The sequence below is a fragment of the Protopterus annectens genome, chromosome 2.part1, assembly GCF_019279795.1.
Source record: "Protopterus annectens isolate FY-2018-M chromosome 2.part1, PAN1.0, whole genome shotgun sequence".
NCBI lineage: Eukaryota > Metazoa > Chordata > Ceratodontiformes > Protopteridae > Protopterus > Protopterus annectens.
In genome coordinates this window covers 1,604,243,705-1,604,268,011 of record NC_056729.1, presented here as the reverse complement: position 1 = coordinate 1,604,268,011, position 24,307 = coordinate 1,604,243,705, and the positions used below count along the sequence as shown (strand labels likewise).

Here is a 24,307-nt window from a genome sequence, read left to right as displayed (position 1 = left end):
TGCAGGATACTTTCCCCTTTATTCTGAGGATTAGGGAAAAAAGTTGGCAAATGAATGGATTGGTTTAAAGCCACACTAGATACCACCTTAGGCATAAATGATGGGTCAGTCCTGAGGGAAACCCTGTCTGCATGAAAGATAATGAAAGGTTCCATGGCCATAAGGGCCTGCAATTCAGACACTCTTCTTGCTGAAGTGATGGCTAGAAGTAAAGCTGTTTTCCATGAGAGGAATTTTAACTCTGCTGTAGCAGCAGGTTCAAAGGGCGGAAGCGTGAGCTTTTCCAATACAGGGTTAAGGTCCCAGGCTGGAGTGGGAGCTCTCCTGTGGGGCTCACAAAGTAGTGGGAATTGTTGGTTTGCTTTTTATTTGAGAATTTAGAAAGACTGACTGAGAAGGCATTTTGTTTTCTGGATTGCAGTATTTGAGATGTGTCGAATTAAATAAAAATATTAAGTGCTAACACTGAAAATCTGGAAGAAGGCCTTCACTGAAAACCAATCGATGGCAAAAGTGCTTAGTCACAGGAATTCTCTGTGGTGAATAAAGTTGATGTGTTCCTGGTCGACTGTTGGGATCGTTTTTTCACTTTCTTAGCCATTTTTCCCTGTTGGGATTTGTTTTGTGTAGTATATGAGGTAAGCTGGGCACAGTTGTATCCATTCCCTGAGACTGGCTCCAGGAACAGTATCTTTTCCACTTTTCTGAATAGGATTTTCTTGTACTAGACCTCCTTGCCTCAAGAATGACATCCAGCACCTGCTTACTGAGGATTGCTGGTGATGATTTCAGGGAATGAGCCAGGCTGCTAGGCTCAGGGTCTGTAGCTGAGAGTGCAATATCTGGCTTTCCTGCTGGGACAGCAGGGAGGGGGTCTGAGGTAGGTGCCATGGTGGCACTACTGTCAGACTGAGCAAAAGAGGGTACCAGTGCTGGCGTGGCCAGTCTGGTGCAATCAGGATTGTCCTTGGCTTGTGCTGTTTGATCTTTAGTAGAATCTTCGAGAGGAGGGGCAGAAGGGGAAAGGCACAGATTGAGAGACTTTCCCAGGTAAAAAACAGGGCATCCACTTTCCAAGCTTGGCTGTGGGGAGTTCTGGTGCAATATTTGCTCAATTGATATTACTGAGGGGAAGCAAAGAGGTCCACTTCTGATGACCCCACCTGTTCCTCAAAAGCTTGAATATTATGGGTTCCAGTTTCCACTCGTGTGGGTCCATGAGATTTCTGCTTAAGTCGTCTGCTAGTGAATGTAGTTTGCCTGGCAGGAATTGAGCTTGCAGGTGCACTTGGTTGCTCAAGGCTGTGTTCCACAGAGCCATGGCTAATCTGCAGAGTGGGTAGGAATGGGTTCCCCCCTGCTTGTTTATGTACCACATAACGGTGGTGTTGTCTGTCTTTACCAATAGTTGCTCTGGAAGAATAAGGCCTTTGAAGGCTGTCAGAGCATTCTGTACCACTAACATTTCTTTCCGATTGATATACAGGTGCATTTGCTTTGGGCTCCATTTACCTTGAATGCATTGTCCTGCCATGTGAGCCCCCCCATGCACAGTCTGATGCTTCTGTTGTTAGGGTTTGGGTGGCAGGGGGTACAGTGAAAGGGAGTCCTTTATTGTGGGAGCAGGCCTCTGCCCACCAAAGGAACTCTGCCCTTAGGCAAGGAATGATAGGAATCATTGTTTCCAGGTCCTGAGAATGTTGACACCAGAGACTTTTTAAGTACCATTGAAGTTTCCTCATATGCAGTCTTGCATATGGAATTAGTAGAATGCAAGAGGCCATGAACCCTAGGGCTTGCAGCATTTTTTTTGCAGATAGCTGGGTTTTGGTGGCCAGTAAATTGAATTCGTTTGTCAAATAAATTTGTTTTTCTAGAGTGAGGAATGCCATCTGGGAAGTTGTGTTCAAGCTTGCTCCCAGGAATGCAATCTGTTGGCTAGGTACCAGATGTGATTTATTTTCGTTGATGGTGTACCCCAGTGAAGTTAGAAGCCTCTTTACAAATGTCAGGTGCTGTAGTAGCATTTCCTGACTGTCTGCCTGAATCAGGCAATCGTCCAAGTATGGGTAAATTTAATTCTTCTTAGCCAGCCTATAAACACAAAAATATACAATAATCATTTAATTACTTTAATTACTTTAAAATTGTTTCTATGTATAAAAGTATATATTAAATATACATAATAAAATTCATAAAACCATTCATTATCTTATTTCTTTCTGCTTTTTAATTGATATTGCTTTAATAGTCAGTGCATTATTTAGTTCTGGTTTCATATCAGCTCTCAGTCTAATTATCCAGGTATATTCTCTATTCTGGTTGACCATTCTATATCATCATCAGTATAATGCCTTCAGTGTGGAAAGGGACTGAAGATACTTTGAGAAGTTTTGTACACTATTTAGAGAGTACTACAACCTTTTTCCAGTTTAAAATAGTTTGCTCCCCAAAAAAGATAGCTTTCTTAGATGTGACTATAGAAAGGAAGGGTGAAAATATTGAGACCAGTGTACATAAAAAAGAAGTACAAGTTAGTAGATATGTACATAAGAACAGTATGCATCCACCGCATATATTCAAAGGAACAGTAAAATCCCAAATGTTAAGGGTGAGTAGGCTGAATACTGATTATGGGGTATGTGAAGAACAATTAAATGATATGGCTATTGAATTTTTAGAAAGGGGTTACCCATATAGAATGGTCAACCAGTATGTAAAAGAAACGTTAGAAGCTAGAAAAGTTAATAATATGGTGGCATTTAATATTAGGGAACAAAGCGCAACAATGAATATACAAAAAGCAGAAGTAGTAAGATATTTAACAACTTATAATTTAAGAACTGAGCAGGTGAAGAAGGTAATAGAAAAGAATTGGGGCATTTTGATGACTATGCCTGAAATATGCCAGATATTGGAAAATAGGCCTTTCTTTGCATATAAAAATGCTCAAAGTCTTAAACTCAAACTATGCTATAAAGACTTTCCAAAACAGAACAATGGAAGGCAAAATAGTTTTAAAATGGGTACCTACCCCTGTATAAATTGTACTTGTTGTGATGATATTTTTTAAAAATGACACTACTTCATTTATTCATCCAATAACTAAAGACAATTTTTTTATTTAAATGTACTGCAACATGTAATACAGAAAATATTGTTTACCTGGCAACCTGTACAGTGTGCTCATGTTTTTTTATGTTGGTAAAAGCAGCAGGAAACTTAAAGATCGTATTATAGAGCATAAGTCCAATATACGTAGGAGAATGGAAAATAATGCCTTAAGTAAGCATGTAATGGAAAATGGAAGTGCCCATAGCTTTAAATTTAGTGTAATAGACATAGTACATAAGTAGATCAGGGGTGGGGACCTAAACAATGTTCTAGAGAATAGAGAATATACCTGGATAGTTAGATTGAGAGCTGATATGAAACCAGGACTAAATAATGCACTGTCTATTAAACCAATATTAGTTAAAAAGCAGAAAGAAATAAGACAATGAATGGTTTTATGAATTTTATTATGTATATTTAATATACACTTTTATACATAGAAACAATTTTAAAGTAATTAAATGATTATTGTATATTTTTGTGTTTATAGGCTGGCTGTTATCATGTGACTGTTTAACTGACTATTTAAGGTTTTAGAATTCAGTATAGGTATTCTAACACTGAAGAAGGATTTGTAATCCAAAAGCTTTGTTGTTTTATTAAAGTACCTGGCGTTTGTCTGGAGTTGTATTTATTGGACTCTATAGTACCTGTCAGATTTCCTGGGAGCTGGAGGCAAAGTATCAGGGGTAAGGCTGGATTCCAAGAAGACATCATCTACAATTTCCAGAACAGCAGGGACAGCTAGAGGCCTGTGCTGAGGCAAGATTCAAAATTCCCTGAGTCTCTTTTTGGACTGAGAGTAGTCCTGGCTCTCACAGTGGAAATGCTCTCTAAGGGTATGCAGGGTTTCCCCAAAAGAAAAAAATCTTCTGATGGGGAAGCAGAGGAAATGGAATCCTCTGCATCAGAACCCTCATAGGTAGATAAGGGTATGTCCTGGTAATCAGAAGGGTCAGAGTTATCAGACTCCTGATCTGAAGAATCAGAAGGAAAATCAGTTCTTGGTCTTTTTGAGGGGGAAGGCTGACTTCCCCTAATTAAAGTAATAAGGTCTTCAGCCATTCTAAGCATTTGTTTTTGTGGCATGTGGGCCTGAGAATGCACTTTGGTCATCAGTTTCCTAGGTGTAGTGCGAACTCTAGGCCTGAGAAATTAGGTATTTTGGGTTTGAAACAAAGTTGCTGGTTTAATATGAAAATTGGAAGGCCTGAATACACCTTCAGAAGCTGGTGCCTGCGCAGCGGATCTGGACCCATCCAAGGTAGAGACATCCGCAGGTTCCATAGTCGAAGAAGCATCTCACGACATACCAGACTCCGAATGGGTCTCAGTAGAGGCCTGCGAATTTGTAGAAGTGGGTATCGGGCTGCAAAATAGCCTCACTGAGTACCGGCAGACTGGCGACTAGCTTAACAGTAGCGTCGTCTGCAGTTTTGGACCTATGCGATCCGTCTCTGTCTTTATCCTTACTTTTTTTGGAAGATCGGTAGTCGGATGGCTTATCGAAGCCATTTCAGAATACGGAGATCAAGAGTGAAATAATTTAGCGACACAAATAGCCCGATGACGAATAGTTCAGGCATTGAACAAGGCACAAAACTGACAGCGAGGGACGTCGTGGTCTGGGCCTAAACAGGTGATGCAGTAAGAATGAAAATCTCTGTGAGGTATTTGCTTTCCACAGGCAAGACAATTATTACTTTTTTCTGACATCGGTTAGAGCAAGAAAAAAGGATCCCCAATGGGGTACTTATCTTTTAGAAGACTTCAGGTCTGAAACTCAAAAAAATGAAAATTTCAGGAGGCGGCCGACCGGCACTTGTGAACTGCTTCTGCTTCGGGCACCGCATGGCAAGAAATACTGATGTAATGGCGTCGGCTGCATGTTTTATACCCCTGACGACCTGACATCATGGAAGAAGCGACAGCATCCGAAGCAGAAATCCCAAGACTCTAGTATTCAGGCTGACTGAGGGCTACCTGCAGGCAGATAATACAAATGTGATGACTGCAACAGTGAAACACGAAGAACATCTGTTGCATCTTCTGAGTGGTTATCTTGCAAATGAGCAATACTGAACAAGAGAAGTACACCTTCCACCAGAGTTCCACACAACAGAAGATGCTACCTTATTATACAGATGCACTGGACATGTTCAGACATGACAGGCAGTTGAAGTGGGTCATGTGATGTTTGACAGATTAAGCAAAGCCTGAAGAAGATTAAACCAGTTCTTCAATTTCAGTAAAGTTAAAAACAGATACAGCAAATGTAAAAAAAAAAAAACACAGCAAACCAATAAAACGATACAGAAATTTATCTGGTTATTTATTTGTTTACTACCTTGGTCACAGCGTTTTCTCCTAACACAGTTCACAACAAACTGAGAAACACATTGAACAGTATGTAGTATACATGCAAAACTCACCGATACTACTGTGAACGCTGTATTCACCACTCCAGCACCAATAGTGGCATAAACGGGCTGCTGCACGCCAGCCTTAATAAAAATACTAGTGGAGTAATAAAATACCTGTAAGGCAAAGAACATGATATTAGAACACTTGAGAAAGCCAACCCACTTAGCTTCTTAACCTTGAATTATCTTCTGTTCCTCCTTTCTCCCTTTCCACTTTACTAAAAAAAAATAAAAAAAAAAAAACTTTGCTAGAATCTCCTTGTGTTCTGACTGAGTGTGCTTCTCAAACAATCTGGAAATATAGAGCTGATAAGTATATTTTTTGGCACTTTTTAACTGTTCAGAATTGAATAAAACAATAACTGAATTCATTTCAGAATAGTTTCAATAAATTGCATTTATTTAAACAGTATTTGCTTTAATATTGCTACACACTCAAGTGTGCTAGCTTGCACTGCACTTGAATTTTTAGTGCTGTTTTAGCTGCTTTTCTGTAAAAAAAATTCTAAGCTTGTTTCCTGCCTTTCCTGTAAGTAGTCTAGTCCAGATACAGATTTGCTGTATCCAGGACTGTTTGTAAGCTTCTGAGCCCCACCCCAAGCCTTTCTGTGTTGGAGGGAAGCCTTCTAGCTTATTAGTGGGAGAGGTAAGCACTAGGTAAGCATATCTACCACAACACGAGTGGTTTCTGGCCCAGAAATTGTAGTTTATTGGCAGTTTGGGCAGTTTTTTTTCCATCTCTTTCAACTTTTTTGTTTAAAACCCTGCATTTCCACTTGTTTCCTGCCTTTCCTGCAACTAGTCTAGTCCAGATTTGCTGTATCCAAAACTGTTTGTAAGCTTCTGAGCCCCCCCCCCCAAGCTTTTCTGTGTTGGAGGGAAGCCTTCTAGCTCATCACTGGTAGAGGTAAGCGCTAGGTAGCCTATCTAACACAAGAGGTGTGGTTTCTGGCTCAGACATTGTAGTTTATTGGCTGTTTGGGCAGTTTTTCCATCTCTTTCAACTTTCTGGTTTAAAAGTCCACATTTGTGCTTGCTTCCTGCCTTTCCTGAAACTAGTCTAGTCGAGATACAGATTTGCTGTATCCAGGACTGTTTGTAAGCTTCTGAGCCTCCCAAGCCTTTCTGTGTTGGAGGGAAGCCTTCTAGCTTATCAGTCGGAGTGGTAAGCACTAGGTATCCTATCTACCACAAGAGGCATGGTTTCTGGCCCAGAAATTGTAGTTTATTGGCTGTTTGGGAAGTTTTTCCATCTCTTTCAACTTTCTGGTTTAAATGCCAGTGTTTGCACTTATTTCCTGCCTTTCCTGAAACTAGTCTAGTCCAGATACAGATTTGCTGTATCCAGGATTGTTTGTAAGCTTCTGAGTGGTGCCAAAAAGTCTGCTCTTCAATTTTTCCCTTAGATCTGCTAGTTCTCTCCTCTCCTGCACTTTTACTAGCTTATTAGTCTAGCACTTTACCAAACTTTTTGTAGCAATTATTGTAGAACACTAGCAACATCCCTGCTACAGTCATCCCTCTCCACAAATGAGGAGCAACTACAGGCCCTGGGAACTCTCACCCCATTAGCCTGAAGAATCTGACATGCACAGCTATGGAATGCATCATCATGGACCTAATAAACAAGGATATGGGGAATCTTCAAACTCTGGATCCCACACAGTTTGGTTTTGTGAAGGGTAGATCATGTCTGATCAACCTGGTAGACTTCTTCGAGTCAGTCACCAGAGCTGTGGATGAAGGCAAGCTGGTTCATACAGCCTACCTTGATCTGGCCAAGGCCTTTGATATCATTCCCCACTCAGGAATCATAAAAAAACTCACTAAGCTAGACATCAGCCACTATGTCATAAGGTGGGTTGCAAACTGGCACACAGATAGAACCCACAGTGTGAAAGTAGCTAACTCCAAGTCAGACTGACCACGAGTCATGAGTGGAGTCCCACAGGGTTCGGTCCTGGGTCCTCTCCTGTTTGGCATCTACTTCTCTGAAGTCCAGACCAAAACAAAGGGACTTTGGCTGACAAAGTTTGCAGATGATTGCAAGTTGGGAACCATTATTAGCTCTCCAAATGATGTGGACATTCTACAGAAAGGCCTTAGGGAGACCAAGGACTGGTGTCAGAACCATGGCTTTAAGTTCAATGCTAAAAAAATGTATCGTCATTCCCTTTGGGAAGAACATGATACCCATGAACTACCATATCAATGGTAGTCCACTGAAGGTGTTATAAAAGATCTGGGAACACAAGTGGATAACCACCTCTCCTTTGACAATCACATTACCACTGTGATAAGAAAATCCTTCTTTGTGGCACATCTCATTTCAAAGGGTTTTGCATCCAGGAAGAAAGAGGTCATTGTCTCTCTCTACTCTTCCCTCATTAGACCAATTATCAAGTACAATGCCCCATTTGGCATGTACCTCACTAGATATATGCAACAACTAGAAAGACCACAAAAATACCTCACTAAGAGGATCCTAAGCCTTAAACACTTGCTGTATGCGGAAAGACTAAAAAAACTCCAGCTTTTCTTGGTATCATATAGTCTACTTAGAGGCAATCTCTGAAATGCGACAGTGACCTCAACCTCATTACCACAATCAGCAGAACTTGTTGGAGGGACAGGTTCCAATCCCAGAGTCTGCCCATGCTTTGGAACAGACTTCCCTTACATGTCATGCAGAGCACCTCACTGGCCCTCTTCAAGAGAAATCTTGACGAGTGGATGGGAAATAGAAAAGTCACCCTGTTGCAAAAAAAGAGTAAAATCCCACGATTGCAGGAACTCCCTGGTCAGCCTCAGTAAGAAGCTGAGATACCTCATAAAATCCTCCAAAGCTAGTTATGCAAACAAAATCACCACTGATTCTAAAGACAACCACAACGTATTCTACAGTTATGTCAAGAATCTCAATGGCAACACTCAGATCTGCTCTGAGTTACAGCACAATGACACTAAATATATAGAACCAACTGATATAGCCAACATCCTGGCAGATAGGTTTAGTGCTAACTTTATCCCCCTCTCACCCCATAAAGGGCCCATCTTTATACTGGAAGAATGCAAAGTTCCTGTAATTATGGCTGACCAGGTAAAAACCACACTCTCCAAAGCCATGAACACAGCATAAATGGGACCTGACAACATCCCAGGCTGCCTTCTACATGAACTACATAATGAACTGGCAGCCCACCTAAGTACCATGTTCAGTCATAACCTCACCTCAGGCTTTTTGCCCATTGAATGGTGCACCTCGACGGTTATCCCACTCCACAAAGGGGGGTGACAACAGACCCCGGGAACTGCCGCCCCATTAGCCTGATGAGCCTGGTCTGCAAGGCCATGGAACGTATCATCATGGAACTCATAAACAAAGACATTGGAGATCTCCAAACTCTGGACCCCACACAGTTTGGGTTTGTAAAAGGCAGATCATGTCTCCTAAACCTGACAGACTTCTTTGACATAGTCACCAAAGTCACAATGAGGGTAAGGTGGTTCACACAGCCTATCTAGATCTCGCCAAGATATTCGACACCATCCCCCACTCTGGAATTATAGATAAACTCACTAAACTAGGTATAAATCCCTATGTCACAAGATGGGTTGCCAACTGACTTACTGACAGAACCCACACTGTGAAAGTAGCAGACTCCAAATCAGACTTCAGACCAGTGACAAGTGGAGTACCACAGGGTTCAGTCCTGGGTCCTCTCCTGTTTGGTATCTACTTCTCTGAAGTACAGGCTAACACAGAAGGTCTTTGGCTAACTAAATTCACAGATGACTGCAAACTAGGAGCCATAATCAAAACTCCTAATGATGTGGACATGCTAAAAAAGGGCCTCACTGAGACAGATGCCTGGTGTCAAAGCCATGGTTTCAAGCGCAATGCCAAAAAGTGCATCGTCATCCCCTTTGGTAAAAACGCTGTACCCACGAACTACCACATAGTCAGTAGTCTACTTAACACCAAAAGTGTGATAAGACACCTTTTGAACACAGGTGGACAGTAGTCTCTCCTTTGATAATCACATCGCCACAGTGGTCAGGAAATCCTTCTCCATGGCACACCTCATCACAAAAGGTTTCTCATCCAGAAAAAAAGAGGTCATTGTTCCCCTCTACTCATCACTCATTAGACCCATTACAGAGTACAACGTCCTTTTTGGTATGTACCTCACAAGACATCTACAACAACTGGAAAGGCCACAAAAATACCTCACAAAAAGGATTACTGGCCTCAAACAGATGCTTACGCAGACCGACTCAAAAAACTCCAGCTTTACTCCATCGCACATTGGCTACTCAGAGGCGATCTCTGCCTAATGTACAAATCTATGTCAAACCCAGAGCTGTTGGACATGCTCCACTTAAAGAAATCCCAATCCATCCGAGCTACATGCTCTAGGGACCTAAACCTTGTCACCACAATAAATAGAATATGCTGGAGGGATAGATTCCTGTCCCAGAGACTTCCCATACTCTGGAACAGACTACCTATCTATGTCAAACAGAGCTCCTCATTAGCACTCTTCAAGAAAAATCTTGATGATTGGATGGGTAATAGGAAATTCACCCCAGGGATCACTTCTGTGGTTCTGCTTGACAGGGGCACAGGAAAATAATTTTCTTGGGTGGCGAAAGCCAGGTTACCCTTTCGGCTAGGCTTGTATAGGCCCTAGGGCCAATAGCCTAGTACCTACCTAAGAAACTATGAACCCCGGGGATCATTTCAGTGGCCCTACTTGACAGAGGCACTGAAAAATAACATCGGGTGGCACGTTGCCAGGGAATCCTTTGGGCTAGGCTTATAAAGGCACCAGGGCCATTAGCCTAGTACACACCTATGAACCTTGATGTCCTCATTTCTTCATCTGTTCCACAATGTGCATCCTACTACCTGTCTCAGACACTCCATCTCAGTCACCTCTGGCTTCCTCAACTGTGCTGCTTTCACTGCCCAGTTCTCTGTACCACACAGTAGTACTGGTCAGATCACTGTTTTGTACACCTTAATTTTCAGCTTCCTTGGCATTCTTCAGTCACACAACATCCCCTGACACTCTGTGCCCTTTGGCTGCAGCCCTTGTGATTCTAGATTTGTCCTCCTCAATCACGCTTCCTTTCTCCTCCACCACCCCTCCCAGATACTTGAAGGTGTAAACCTGTTTTCCCTTCTATCTCAGTGTTCAGCTTCTTCTGATTTCTCCTATTCTGGACACAGAGGATGTCCAGCCTGTTCTTACCATCATGTCATCTATGTCCAAGTTGTTTCCTGTCAGTGTATCTACACTGAGTGCAACAATCATTTGTTTGCATTCAGCAGATTGATTGGCTTTACATCTGACTTTTGCTCAAAAGACCTTTCCCAGGTAATCCAAGCTGTGCAACTAGACACTGGATGGCCAGTAGCTTATGACCTAGGGCTGCTGGGCTTTATGGTAGCACTCACTGGCTAATAGGGGCTCAAATGTCCCTTTACCCATTAGCATGGGTTCCTGGCACAGACTGGGTCTTCAACCTACGCATCAACAGTAAACATCCATGCTCATTTTTGTTGACATTAGTCAACATAACTAAATCACCTAGAACCAGGTTTACACTATCAAGTGGCTAGCCCTGACATGGTGCACAGACGTTCATCCATGTTCTTCTATATAGGAGATATTGTGCACCAGTTGATGGGCAAAGTTGTGGGTCTATACAACTCTTCCTTCAAAAGTTACCATCCAGAGGCTGTGCTGTTGCCCACAATTCTATTTTGGGGGAGTTTGAGGTGTATGCTTTGGAAGGTGGAAGTAACCCACAGAGACATAATGAGAACATGCAAACTCCACACAGGGTGGTCAGGGTTGAATCTTAAACTTCATGCATGGGAGGCAAAGACTAACCATTACATCAACACAACACTTTAATTTTTTCCCCTCTACCACTGAAAACAAGCAATGTTCCTGCTGAAAGAATAACACTAAAAAAATTGTGAGCAATACTTTTTCAATGTCCTCATGAGCATTTTCTTTGCTACAGGATGATTCTACTGTATTCCAACACAACTCCATTCCCTGACCTTTACCTGACGTGGTATTCAGAATATGCCCCTCCTCTTACTGCCTGTTCTGGTACCAGCTGACATGTGACTGCTGTATCATCTGCCATTTTGATTTTATTGCAATAAAAGTGCCCATAAGAAAATATCAACTCATATCTTGGCTACTCTATGGTCTAGAAGAATATCTACTTCTAAGCAACAGCATATTACCAGATAGGATGTAATATATGGCAGGCATCAAACAGAAAGGCCTGTGGTTAAAGTAATGGTGAAACAAATACAAGACACTGTGGGCTTAGGTTACAGGTACAGGTAATGTCTGAAATAGACATACCAACTACACAAATCAAGCCAGAGTGGTTCTCAGCCTGTAAGCCAATTCCCTCACTACGGTCACAAGGCAATTTTCTTGGGCCACTGGATCCTGCCATGTGACTTCTTAGTTTGCAAAACTAATATAGAGTTGATAAAAAGTTTCAATGTTTTGCAGAAGTTACAACATTGACAGAAATCTTTAGCTGACAGGTATCTATTTTTTTTTTTGTCTTGGAAGATACATATTTTGCAAACTGAAACACTTCTGCCTGTCCACTGTCCACAAACAAGTAACACAAAATGAGTCTTAGGACAAAGCAGAGTTTTAAACATTTGGGAGGCAGAGCTATAGATACTGGAACAATGCAAATATAACATGCAGAAACAGATGTTAAAATAGGCCTTAGACATAAGATATCTGAGTACCACAGTCACATTATCCAGTGTCTTATCTCTCCTTTTGATTTGTATCACAATGTGGCTTTCTTTTTATTTAATACATTTTCTGCACTCCCCTGATGCTCATCTGACCAATCACTGTGACTCTGCTCTCTTGATCTCAGAGTGGGTGACAGCTGATCACTGCATGGATGTCATCCAAGCATCCACCAGGGAATTTTTGTTATATACACTGAGGTTCCCCTTTTGATGCCTGTGAGTACCCATGGGAATAGTGAGTGGGGTGGCATGAAGACATGTCATCCACTTTTGTGAAACTAACCCCTCAGTGCCCTCTCACCTTTGAGGATACATGCCTCTGTACATCTATGTGATCCACCAGAGACTGTATGTGAAGTGTGCATCCTTGGACACCTGCTTCCAAGTCTCCCCATCTAATTTACAGCACTGGCCATTGACACAGAAAAGTGTTTACAGCAACAGATGGTTTGGTCTTCCTAACAAACAGGAACAGCAGCCCCCTGCCTACTGATAACCCCATAGTCAACAAATCTAAAACAAGAAGACTGGCAACTCCAAAACAAGTGAGACAACCTTTAAACAGAGTCTATGTGAATATTTGCCAGAAGAAAAAGACAGATAATGAAATGGCTTGGAGGCATCGGCTGTTTGGTTAACGTAATTATTCACTATATTGTCTGTGGGACACAGAGGTGACGTGATACCTTTAACTGGATCGACATACCTTCAGACTAACAAGTCTTTCATCAGAAAAGTACATTTGACAATAAGGTACATACTGCATTGATTCCTGACAGCTGTTGGGACAGCTGTAGCACAATAGCGATGATAATGGGTTGACGATACAGAGGGGAGCGGAACAGCTCAAGGATAGTGACTTTCTTTTCTCGCATCATTTGACGACTTTCTTCCTTCATTTCCTGGAGGTCACTAGTGACATCTGTTGTACCACGAAGTTTCTTCAAAACTGCAAAAGGAAAAGAAAATTATATTGGGAGACAGGGCATTTTTTTTCTGAATACGAGTTTAAATCTTTTTCATCTATAGCACTGACAGGGCAATCCAATGTAAATACTGATTTACTGTCCATTGAAGACTACATGAGTTATATGTATACACACCATGTAAGAATAAAATGGGTGAAGCATAATAAAGTTCCTTTGATTTACCTTCTTAGTTAAACTAAAAATGAAAGTCAGTTTAACTACTTATAACCTACGAAACATCTGAAATCAATCAATCATCAAATACCAAACAGCAGAATTGTTGCCTGCAACAAATTATTTAGACACTAGGGGTAAGCATACAATAAGACATGTTAATACGCAGCCTCCCAAAATACTGTAAATAATAAATAAATTTATTTATTATTTTTATTTATTTATTTATTTATAGTTGATTTACCAGGATTGTCCATTGGGTCCGAAGTACCCGTTTTCAATGGAGTCCTGGGGAGAAAAGCTCCAATAATAAAGATACAAAGATTACAAAAGTTCACATTTAACACTTACAATCATGTTAAATAAGTCATTTCTATTCCATAAGTATACAAATATTTTAAGCTATTTTCAAACCATCCATGGATAAATACTTTTGTTAAAGAGACTATTTTCTGGAGATCTTACACAATTTTGCCTACCTTTATTTTAATAGACAGACTTTCTTACAAAAATACTGAAAAAATAGGAACATTTGCCTCCAGTTATGCTAATTTACTCATGGGCTTGGTAGAACAAAAATATACATGGTGATGAATATTATGACATTATTTTTATTGACAATTCAATAATAATCTACTGTTCATTGGCAAAGGTTCAGCTGATAAATGTAGTAGGTGTTGGAAGATCTCTCCTAGAAATCTAGACCACTCCTAACTCTATCGCCTCAATCTCCAAGGGTGGCTAGAACTGTCAAGCTTACTTCGGTTCAATCAGCTAATAGTAGCACATAATATTCTCCATCAACACGAAAACACCCCCGCACTTAAAATATAAAGCCATATAGTAACTCCAGACCATTACGCTCATCCAACACGCTGTTAGTTCAAACACACAAAGCTAATAACTCAGCTGGAGACACTCTGTTTGCCAACTTTGTTGGCAAAGCTTGGCATTTACTTCCAGCTAACCTTACACCCTCTCTAAGTCTCATTAAAAAAGGCCTCAAACAGTATTTTAAAATGCACTTGCTCTGTCTGTGTACCAACCCTGATTAATCTCCATAACTACTCTCTAACTTAACAGCAATGTATACACTTCTTGCCCACAAATGCTTGCTGTGACCTTCTTGTTCTGTACATTACTTTGTAAATAATTGTTGCTGTAATCCACCTGTTTCATATTTTATATTCTATTACACACTGTTAAAATTGTGAACCCCTCTTGAGGGTCACACCTTACAGACTTTGTAATATGCTTGGCATGTATGTATGTTTTTCATCTGTGTAACTGGAGCTTTCCTCCCCTGTTTAAATTGTGAATTCCTCTTGAATGTCACACTTTACAGACTTTGTAATACCCTTGGCATGTATGTATGTTTCTATCTGTGTAATTGGAGCTTTTCTCCTTGGGCCTCCGCTGAAAATGGACATGTATCCAGTCAGGCTATCTCAGTCAACAAATGTAAAATAAAATAAATAAAGAATAGAATATGATATCTCTTTTACTTATGGTAAAACTAATCTACAGAATATTTAGACATCAGGCTCTATTTCAAACATAGCCAACTTAAATAGACCCTGTACCATAAACAGACGGCAGACAGTTCCTATCCAAGGCATTTCGTAAATTCTGTCCCATAAAGCAGAGACCACTCCTAACCCTATATAAGAGTAACCTTGACCAACTGATGGGAAATCGGAAATTCACTCCAGGTCTGGCCCTCATGTTTCTGCTAAACAGAGGCAGACAATAATGCCCAAACAAACAACTCCTCCCACATATTCTCTAGAAAAATCCTAAAACACTCACTCCTAATAAACGGTCATTATACATAGGGACACAATAGGATTGGATTGCATGGCTAGGCTTATAAAAGCCCTGGTGGTCATTAGCCTAGTATGTAAAGATGAACCTATGAACATTGCTTGTGCTCAGACAGAAAACAATTTGAAAAGGTAGCTGGGGATATTACACAGAGATTAACCATGAGGGGATACTCTCACAAAAATCTTGTAGAATTCTTACACTAGTGTTAAAGTACATGAAGAGCAACAACTTTTGGGAAGTTCTGTCAGATTTAGGAAATGCTGCTTTGTCAATAGATATAATCTCTTTATACGGACATTGTAGAAATCATTAGAAAGTACCGGGACATACTTTTCAGTGGCACTAACTGAAGAATATTTTTGGCCAAAACCAAAGAGCAGAACTCAAAATCTCCAGTGCAACATAAATAGATTTCTACATTCGGATGACTTCTACTGGACATTAGGAAACACAGTGTTGACAAAGAGAAACACATAGGTGCTCGATATGTCATTTCAATGGAATGTTTGTGTGCAAAATATTAATGGTAACGGCAAATTCTTTATTAATAAATAATGTAGCTGGCATAAAAAATATCATTCAAATATTATACAGGGAAAATCTCTGTAAAGATAAATGTCAGGGTACGAGAACATGTTAAAGACATTAGACACAATTCCAAGATAAGTTCAGTGGCATAACGTTTTCAAGAAACATATGAAGGAGTTGACCACCTCAACAATTTTTAGTAAGTATAAAATTTGAATTATGACTTAGTAGTCAATGCAGTGGATGCCTTCCAATGTAAGGAAGCCTGTTTTATATTTAAATTTAATATACTGCAATCAAGTGGTATGAACAATGAAGCTATGATGAAGTACTTCCTATAGATTAGATGGAAACCTCAGACTCTCTAACAAGGCATTTACTAATAGAAGGCTTGAAAATATTTTAAAATATTTATCGAAAATGCATCATTATTTATTTCTTATTTATTTATACGTGCACATGCGTTTTATGAAAATGTTTAATGACTTTTATAAATTGTAATTTCTATGAATGCATTTTGTGCAGCAGTCAACATGTCTTGTCATTTTTTCTCCCCCTTGTGGCTAAGTAAGTTATTGCAGGCAAAATTTCTGAACTGTTTTCTACCAGCTGATTGATTTCAAATATTTCCAAGGTTATACGAAATCTGATGTACTAGTTAGATATCCTAGTCCACTGAAATATTATTTTAGCATGTCATCTCTTTGGTCATAATGTTGTATGTCAATTGTTCTTTTACAGAACCAGAACAAACTGTGAAACAAATAAAAAAATATTTAAAAATCTGTATTTTCAAGTTCTTATATTTAATTATACAATACACCAGGCACCGAAATATTACACTTGACTACACACTATTTTATTTGGCTTTCCCTTTAAATAATCATATTTCCGGCAGCAGGGCATGTGCTGATTCTCAGAAGAAAGTGCTGAGACAGATCCAAATGACAATTTTTTAAACACATATTTATTTATTACCAATTATGTATTTACTTATTTATTTATCTTTGTTTACTGGGAAAGTCTGACTAGGATAAAACCCTTTTTCAGAGGAAGCCCGGGGAGAAAAACTTCACATTTAACAACCAATTTTGGCATATACATAAAATATACTTATAGTATGAAGAAAACTACTAAAACTCAGCAAGGCCCACTAAATAAAGGCACCTTAAAGTTCTGGTAAACCAAGTATCCCACAAAAGCAAAGAGATGCACAGATTTTAGTACCATAAAATCTGTTTAATATCACAGAAGATTACGCTCTTTCATTCCTCACAGGGAACTTCATCAGAATACAGTCTCACTCCACATACTCATTTAAATACTACTTCTCAATTACATTCGATTAACCATTTTACAATTCCATTAACTGCCATGAATTTCAAGTCACCAGACACAGTTATAGCAAAATAGTACCACATTTGTACAAAAAAAACATAAAAATGCTTTTAGAAATCAAAACTTGTTTAATATAATTATAATTAAGTACATTTAATATTTTAAAGCTCTTCTTTTTAAAGCAGGGACAATGGAATAGTGTTCATTTAACCCTGGAGAGGATTTTATGGTACGAAAATCTGTGCACTTCTTTGCTTTTGTGGGATACTTGGTTTACTAGAACTTTTAGGTACTTTACTGGATCCAGTGGGCCTCATTGAGTTTTAGTAGTTTTCTTGGTTTGTTTATTTAAACTCAAATTTCCATCGGATTGTGTGGTGTACATTTACATTATATCAGAACATATACAAGATATAGTAAGTGTACATACATGACAGAAAAAGCTTTACAATGGCTTACATGAACATCATTTAGAAACAGAGCATGTACATAGCTTGCATAGATATATACATTCATTAGAAATAGACACAAGCTTGTTTATTATTACATTAGATAATAAAATGACAAGGCCAATGGTTGGCTGTTACATGAAGACTAGATCACAGTTGCTTGAAATATGAAAGCATTATGCTGCATGAGAAAATCCTGAAACAGATAAGACTGATGTTGCCTGTAGTATAAAAGCATAGCTGCAGAACTGGGTATGTCTGGCACCTGTCATTTATTTATTATTAATATTACAATTGTTTCTTGACAAAATATCATTACCTTCTCATGCACTGTGAAATACAAGTACAACATTAATAAACAAATAATTCGCAGGCAGATATCAGGTATTTTAAGGTGCTGATCTCCTCTCAAGCATTCATGAAATGTACTAATAAGGAATCCTACATCTGCATTTACCACATTATTAACTGCAGGGAAATACTTAGCTGTTCTGAAAACCAAACAGATTTCAGACCCTACATGTTCGCATTCATACTCAATCCAAAATGTAATTTTTATGGAGTGACTATGAAACTGCATTTACAAGGTACTTACAAAAGTCATCTCTATTCATAAAATTGGATAAAAGGAGGCCAGTAACTTGTTCTGAAATCCAAAATTCAAAAACAAAAAATTCTGCAACCAAAATTCCAACTAAAAATACTGTTTGATCCAGAAATGTGGGATGAGCTGCTGATGAGGTGTTTCTCATTGCAACTTCACCTTTTCTCTAAATTAGCATTTTCTCCATTATGCTTAAATAACTGATTTGTACTGGGCAATTACTTTGAATGAAGACACCTGAATTCCTGGGCGAGATAATATTCATGTGAGTCATAATGTCAACCATATTTTTTTTTTCAAAAAAATAATGCATAGGGCAAACAAAAAAATGTTAAATGTATGTAAAACATTCTACACAAACCTTGATAGGAAAGCTTGAGTTTTTTTATGTAACATCACTCGTTCCATTTTAACTAATCACCAGAGAGGAATTTAATGCCTTAAAGTATTACTTATTTAAAAAAGTACTCATTGAATACACATATATCTCTGATATTGTTGAGCACTTGAGTTTTTAGTGTTTTTGAGTAAATACTTTGACCCTCACCATTTAAGGCAAAGCTTTAAAAATGACTTGAGCCTACTTTAGATGAGGCACTCAGGTTAGAAATGAAATAAAGGTATAATGTATGCACTGGGCTGCACAGTGTTAAAATATGAAGATCTCTGATTCAATCTTAAATTCAGTCCTGACCCATTAAGAAAGATTTCCTCTTTTTAAAGGACAATTACTTGCAAAAACAGAATTTTTTTTTATTTTACCACAATTGCACACAATCCAAACTTGCCAGCACACCAATAACTACTTTTTGCTAATTTCACATTTTTCCTAACCCTCAAAATCCTCATGAGAAAAGATATGCAGACATTATCTTGTTTCCTGGAAAGCCATTTTACCCATAATGCACTGCGACAGTGCTGCTACTGCTGCTGAGATTAAAATGCCCTGCTCATTGTTGTCAGACAGCAATCCCATTCACTAAAAATGGAAACAGAAAGAAATGCTGTCAAGTTTGAGAATCCTAAGTAAAACCCATCACTATGAATAACACTGAAAAGAGGCCACTGGCATAGTGGGACCAATGTGGTTAACAAAGTTTAAGTAGATATTAAGAAGTAACTGAAAATTTGATCTTTTTTAAAAGTGACATTTGTGAGTTTCAGTTTTATCTTCTTTCCTTGAGTCAGACAGATTGTTGTATTTCTTGGCTTGCAAAACTCAGGTGATTACTAAAGGGAAGGGGAAAGAGTGCAGCTTTTTATGACAGCACAGAATCAGAGTTGTGAATTTTCAGCCTGAATAGCTTTATAACCGTAGTGGGTGTGAAATAACAAAAAAGGACAAGAGCTACCTTGCTGCTGTATGCTTTCTTTAGCAAAATGCTTTCAAAAGTGATAGGCATTGTGGTGCAATAACAATGCAGATAATTTCTTAATGAAAAGTATTATGAGATTTCATTCAGCCACAGTATAGTCTGCACGGAGAGTGAGAAAGCAGAATAGGACAGAAATTCCAGAGTGGAAGAAACTGTCAAGTCATGCATTTTAATATTTAAAAATAAGAGTTGTTGTTGTGTCTTTCGGTTTTTCCTGGTTAGGGGTTGCCACAGCAGAACTCCGGTCCGCTAATGATTGGTAGTTGATTTTTATGTGCTGAGTTACCAGCCGTGACGCACAACCTTCAACAAAGGTATGCCGATTCACGCATGTCTCCACGCAGAAGACGCTCTAGCTGAAAATTGAACTGGACAGCGTCTTACTGTGAGGCGACAACTCATCCACTAAAGATGGAAGTACACTGTGAGGAAAGGAAATGTTGCACTTAGGGCACAGTTGTCTACTTCTGCTTCCATGTATGTGCTTTTTCTAAGTGTTTCAGTTTCAGTCTACCTGCCAAAAACACGATAAGATTTCTGGCAACATTAACTGTTTATAAGTATGGTGTAGTTACTCAAGCCCATATGGCCCAAGTTATGGTTAAAAAATGGCCTGCAAAGAACTGGATCACACACCCAGGGAAGAAACAAACAAGCAAACAAACAAAACAAAATAATCATATCTGGAAGTTCTGAAAAAAGTTTCATGTTGAAGAAGACATCTGGTGCTATTTTAAATGTAGAGATACTATCTGCATTAGCCTGCTTACAACTAACCTCAAAGTGGGTTTTATCTGATCTGAAAAAGAAATGTCATCTATGCTTCTAAGCAAAACAGTAATTCAAGGAAGTGTTTTTCTTTTTTCTTTTTTTTCTTGATAGGTATACAGTATCAACTGCTAAACTTGGGAGACGAACAATAATTAAAAGGAGTATAAACAAAAAAGACAAAGAAAGTACAGTTGTGTACACTTACCATAAATGTAGATGTTCGAGTGTATTCACTGTTGCAGTCATTACATTTATGTTATCTGCCTGCAGGTAGCCCTCAGCCAGCCTGAGTATCAAAGTCTTGGATTCCTGCGTCGGATGCTATCTCTTCTTCCATGACGTCAGGTCGTCAGGGGTATAAAACATGCAGCCAATGCCATTACATCAGTTTTTTTGCCCCAGATGTCAGGTGCCCCCATAATGGGAAGCAATTATATGTTAGGTTACACCTCCAACAAAAAGCAAATACACCAGAAAGCTTAAATACACCAAACAAGAAGGAAGGTAGAGCCAAAAGTCAGGGGGCTGGAGGGAGGGTAACCGGGACTGCAACAGTGAATACACTCGAACATCTACATTTAAGTGTACAATGTTCTTCGTGTTTCACTGTTGCAGTCATTACATTTGAGTTGATTCCCAAAGCTAAGGAAGGGAGGAGGAATTTAGAGAGCATTAAGACCAGCTATTAAGCCCTGCAAGACTGCAGTGGCAAAACCAGCTCTGGATTTAGAAAAAATAGGCATGTGGTAATGGTTAGTGAAGGTATGTACAGAGCTCCAGGTAGCAGCTTCTAGGATGTCCCTGGTAGGGAGTCCTCTGAGGAAGGCTGTAGAGGTAGATGCAGCCCTGGTGGAATGTGATCTTATCCCCTGTGGGGTAGTTTTTCCATGGTGCTTATAGCAGAAATTAATGCAATGGGCTATCTATTTAGAAATGGTTTGCTTTGAAATGGCCTTCCCCTCTGCCCCTGCAGCAAAGCCAACTAGCAGCTGTTCAGAGTTTCTGAGAGGCTTGATCCTGTCCAAATAAAATCTAAGTTGTCTGTGCACATCCAAAGAGTGCAGTATTCATTCACTTTTGTTTTGTGGGTTCGGGAAAAAAGTAGGCAAATGAATGGACTGATTTAGGGCGACACTAGACACCACCTTGGGCATAAAGGAAGGATTGGTCCTGAGGGAAACCCTGTCTGCATGGAAGATAATGAAGGGCTCCACTGCCATGAGGGCCTGTAAATCAGACACTCTTCTTGCTGAAGTGATTGCTAGAAGGAAGGCTGTTTTCCAAGAAAGGAATTTCAACTCTGCAGTTGCAGCTGGTTCAAATGGAGGGAGACTGAGCTTTTCCAATACAAAGTTAAGGTCCCAGGCTGGAGTAGGGGCTTGCCTGGGGGATCTTAAATTTTTGGCCCCTCCGAGGAACTGTTTTAGCAGGGGGTGAGAGAAGAGGGGTGGTTCAGTATTATAATGTGCTGAAATGGCAGAGGCATGAATTTTAATTGACTAGAAGGACAGGCCCTTGTGGAGCATTTCTGTTAAGAATATGAGGTAAGCTGGGCACTGTTGTGCCAATCCCCTGAGGTTGGCTCCAGGAACAGTATCTTTTCCACTTTTCAGCATAAGATTTTCTAGTGCTAGGCCTCCTTGCTTCCAGAATAACATCTAACACTTGCTTACTGAGGGATGCTATTGGACAGCTCAAGGGATTAGCCAGGCTGCAAGGTTCAGGTTTGAAGCTGAGGGTGTAGAATCTGGCCCACCTGTTGGACAGCAGGGAAGGTGTCTGAGGTAGGTGGCATGGCTCCAGCAGTATCATACTACACAAGAGGGGGTACCAATGCTGGCATGGCCAGCCTGGTGCAATCAGTATTGTCTTTGGTTTGTCCTGTTTGATCTTTAGCAGAACCTTCGAGAGGAGAGGCAGAGGGGGAAAGGCATAAACCGAGAGGCTTTCCCAGGTAAAGGACAGGGCATCCACTTTCCAAGCTTGACTGTGGAGAGTCCTTGTGCAGAATATGTCCAATTGGTAGTTCTGGGGGAGGCAAACAGGTATATTTCTGGAGTCTCCCATTTGTTCCTCAAGAGGTTGAATATTTTTGGTTCCAGTTTCTATTTGTGTGGGTCCATGAGATTTCTGCTTAGGTCGTCTGCCAGTGAATTTAGCTTGCCTGGCAGGAATTGATCTTGTAGGTGCACTTGGTAGTTCAAGGCTGTGTTCCACAAAGCCATGGCTAGTCTGCAGAGAGGGTACGAGTGGGTTCCCCCCTGCTTGTTTATGTACCACATAACTGTGGTGTTGTCTGTCTTTACAATATATCAGAATATCGGTAGTCGGATGGCTTACCGAAGCCATTTCTGGATACAGAGTACCAAAAAAATTTTCTGCAAAAATAGACCGATGACGAACAGTTCAGGGGTTGAATAAGGCACAAAACCAACAGCGAATGACGTGGTCTGGGCCTAAGCAAGGAATGCAGTATGAATGAAAATCTTTGAGGCATTTGCTTTTCACAGGTAAGATAATTGTTAATTTTTACTGACATTGGTTAAGAGCAAGAAAAAGGTACTTAGCTTTTTTCAAAGACCTCGATTCTGAAACTCAAAAATGAAAATTTCAGGAGTCGGCCAACCGGCACTTGCGAACTGCTTCTGCTTTGGGAACCGTGCGGCAAGAAAGACTGATGTAATGGCGTCGGCTGCATGTTTTATACCCCTGACGACCTGACGTCATGGAAGAAGAAACAGCATCACACGCAGGAATCCAAGACTTTGATATTCAGGCCGGCTGAGGGCTACCTGCAGGCAGATAACCCAAATGTAATGACTGCAACAGTGAAACACGAAGAACATCAACAATATTGTGATGATACAATTCAAGATGTGGGGGTTCTTCAGAAAAAAACTGCACATGTAGCCACATTTCCAGCAGACTTGTTCAGAGGACTAAGGAGTGTGCAATTTACAAACTGCTGTAGCAATAAAGCACTGTGAATTCTAAGGAATTCCCTGAGTCAGACAGAGCGTTATATTTCTTGGCCTGCAAAAAGAATAGTTGTGTAAAATCTTACCATAACCATAGATGTCCTTCTCTTCCATGTTGCAGTATTCTAAACATGAGGGATCCACTGCCTCAGGAGACCCGAACATCTGTCCCATATACAAAAGCTTAGCCTGGTTGCTGTATGGTGCGTGGGATGCCACACATAGGTACCATAAACCATGGGCCATAAATGTGACGTCCATACGCACAGATCTCAGAATTGAATGCCCCAGTCAGACATTAGTCTAAGGGAAGCTGATCAGGATGTCATCCAGAGAGGGGAAGTTAAATGAATATAAAGGAGAAGAGGTAGATGTGTTAGTGGGGGCAGGAGGAGGGAGAGAAGGATAGGAATACTGCAACATGGAAGAGAAGGACATCTATGGTTATGGTAAGATTTTACAGAACTATTCTATGTCCTTCTATTCTCATGTTGCAGTATTCTAAACATGAGGAAGAATACCAAAGCTCAGCATGTGTTATGGGTGGTGGCAGAAGAAGAAGAACCTTATATGAAACCATACAGCAAAGCCTGCCCTAGCCTTGGAGATGCAGTCCAGCTTGTAATGTTTAGTGAAAGTGTGGACTGAAGACCATGTGGCTGCCTCTAGGATAGTGGCACTATATAAGCCTTTGAAAAAAGCCCCTGAGTGGGCCTTCACAATGCAGGGAAGGTGTTTACCATGGAAAGAGTACCAGAAGGGAACAGCTTTGGAAATCCATAAAGAAATTGTTTGTTTGGAGACATCTTTCCCCAGAACCCGGGGATGAAAGAAGACAAACAACCGATTAGACTTTCTTATTGTTCAGGGAACATCTAAGCTGCCTGTGAACATCAAGAGAATGGAGCACTCTCTCACTGTCATTCTGTGGAGAAGGAAAAAA

At 40.0% G+C, this 24,307-nt stretch overlaps 1 protein-coding gene across 1 annotated transcript in view; it reads right to left on the bottom strand.

The window, feature by feature from the left end:
• SLC2A1 (solute carrier family 2 member 1) overlaps positions 1 to 24,307 on the bottom strand; it is a 582,025-nt gene that overhangs the window by 62,682 nt on the left and 495,036 nt on the right. The window contains exons 6-7 of the mRNA XM_044063044.1: positions 13,113 to 13,300; positions 5,547 to 5,651 (exon numbers count right to left, since the gene is read on the bottom strand). Of these exons, the coding sequence (XP_043918979.1) occupies positions 5,547 to 5,651; positions 13,113 to 13,300 (293 nt within the window). The remainder of the gene's footprint in view (positions 1 to 5,546; positions 5,652 to 13,112; positions 13,301 to 24,307) is intronic.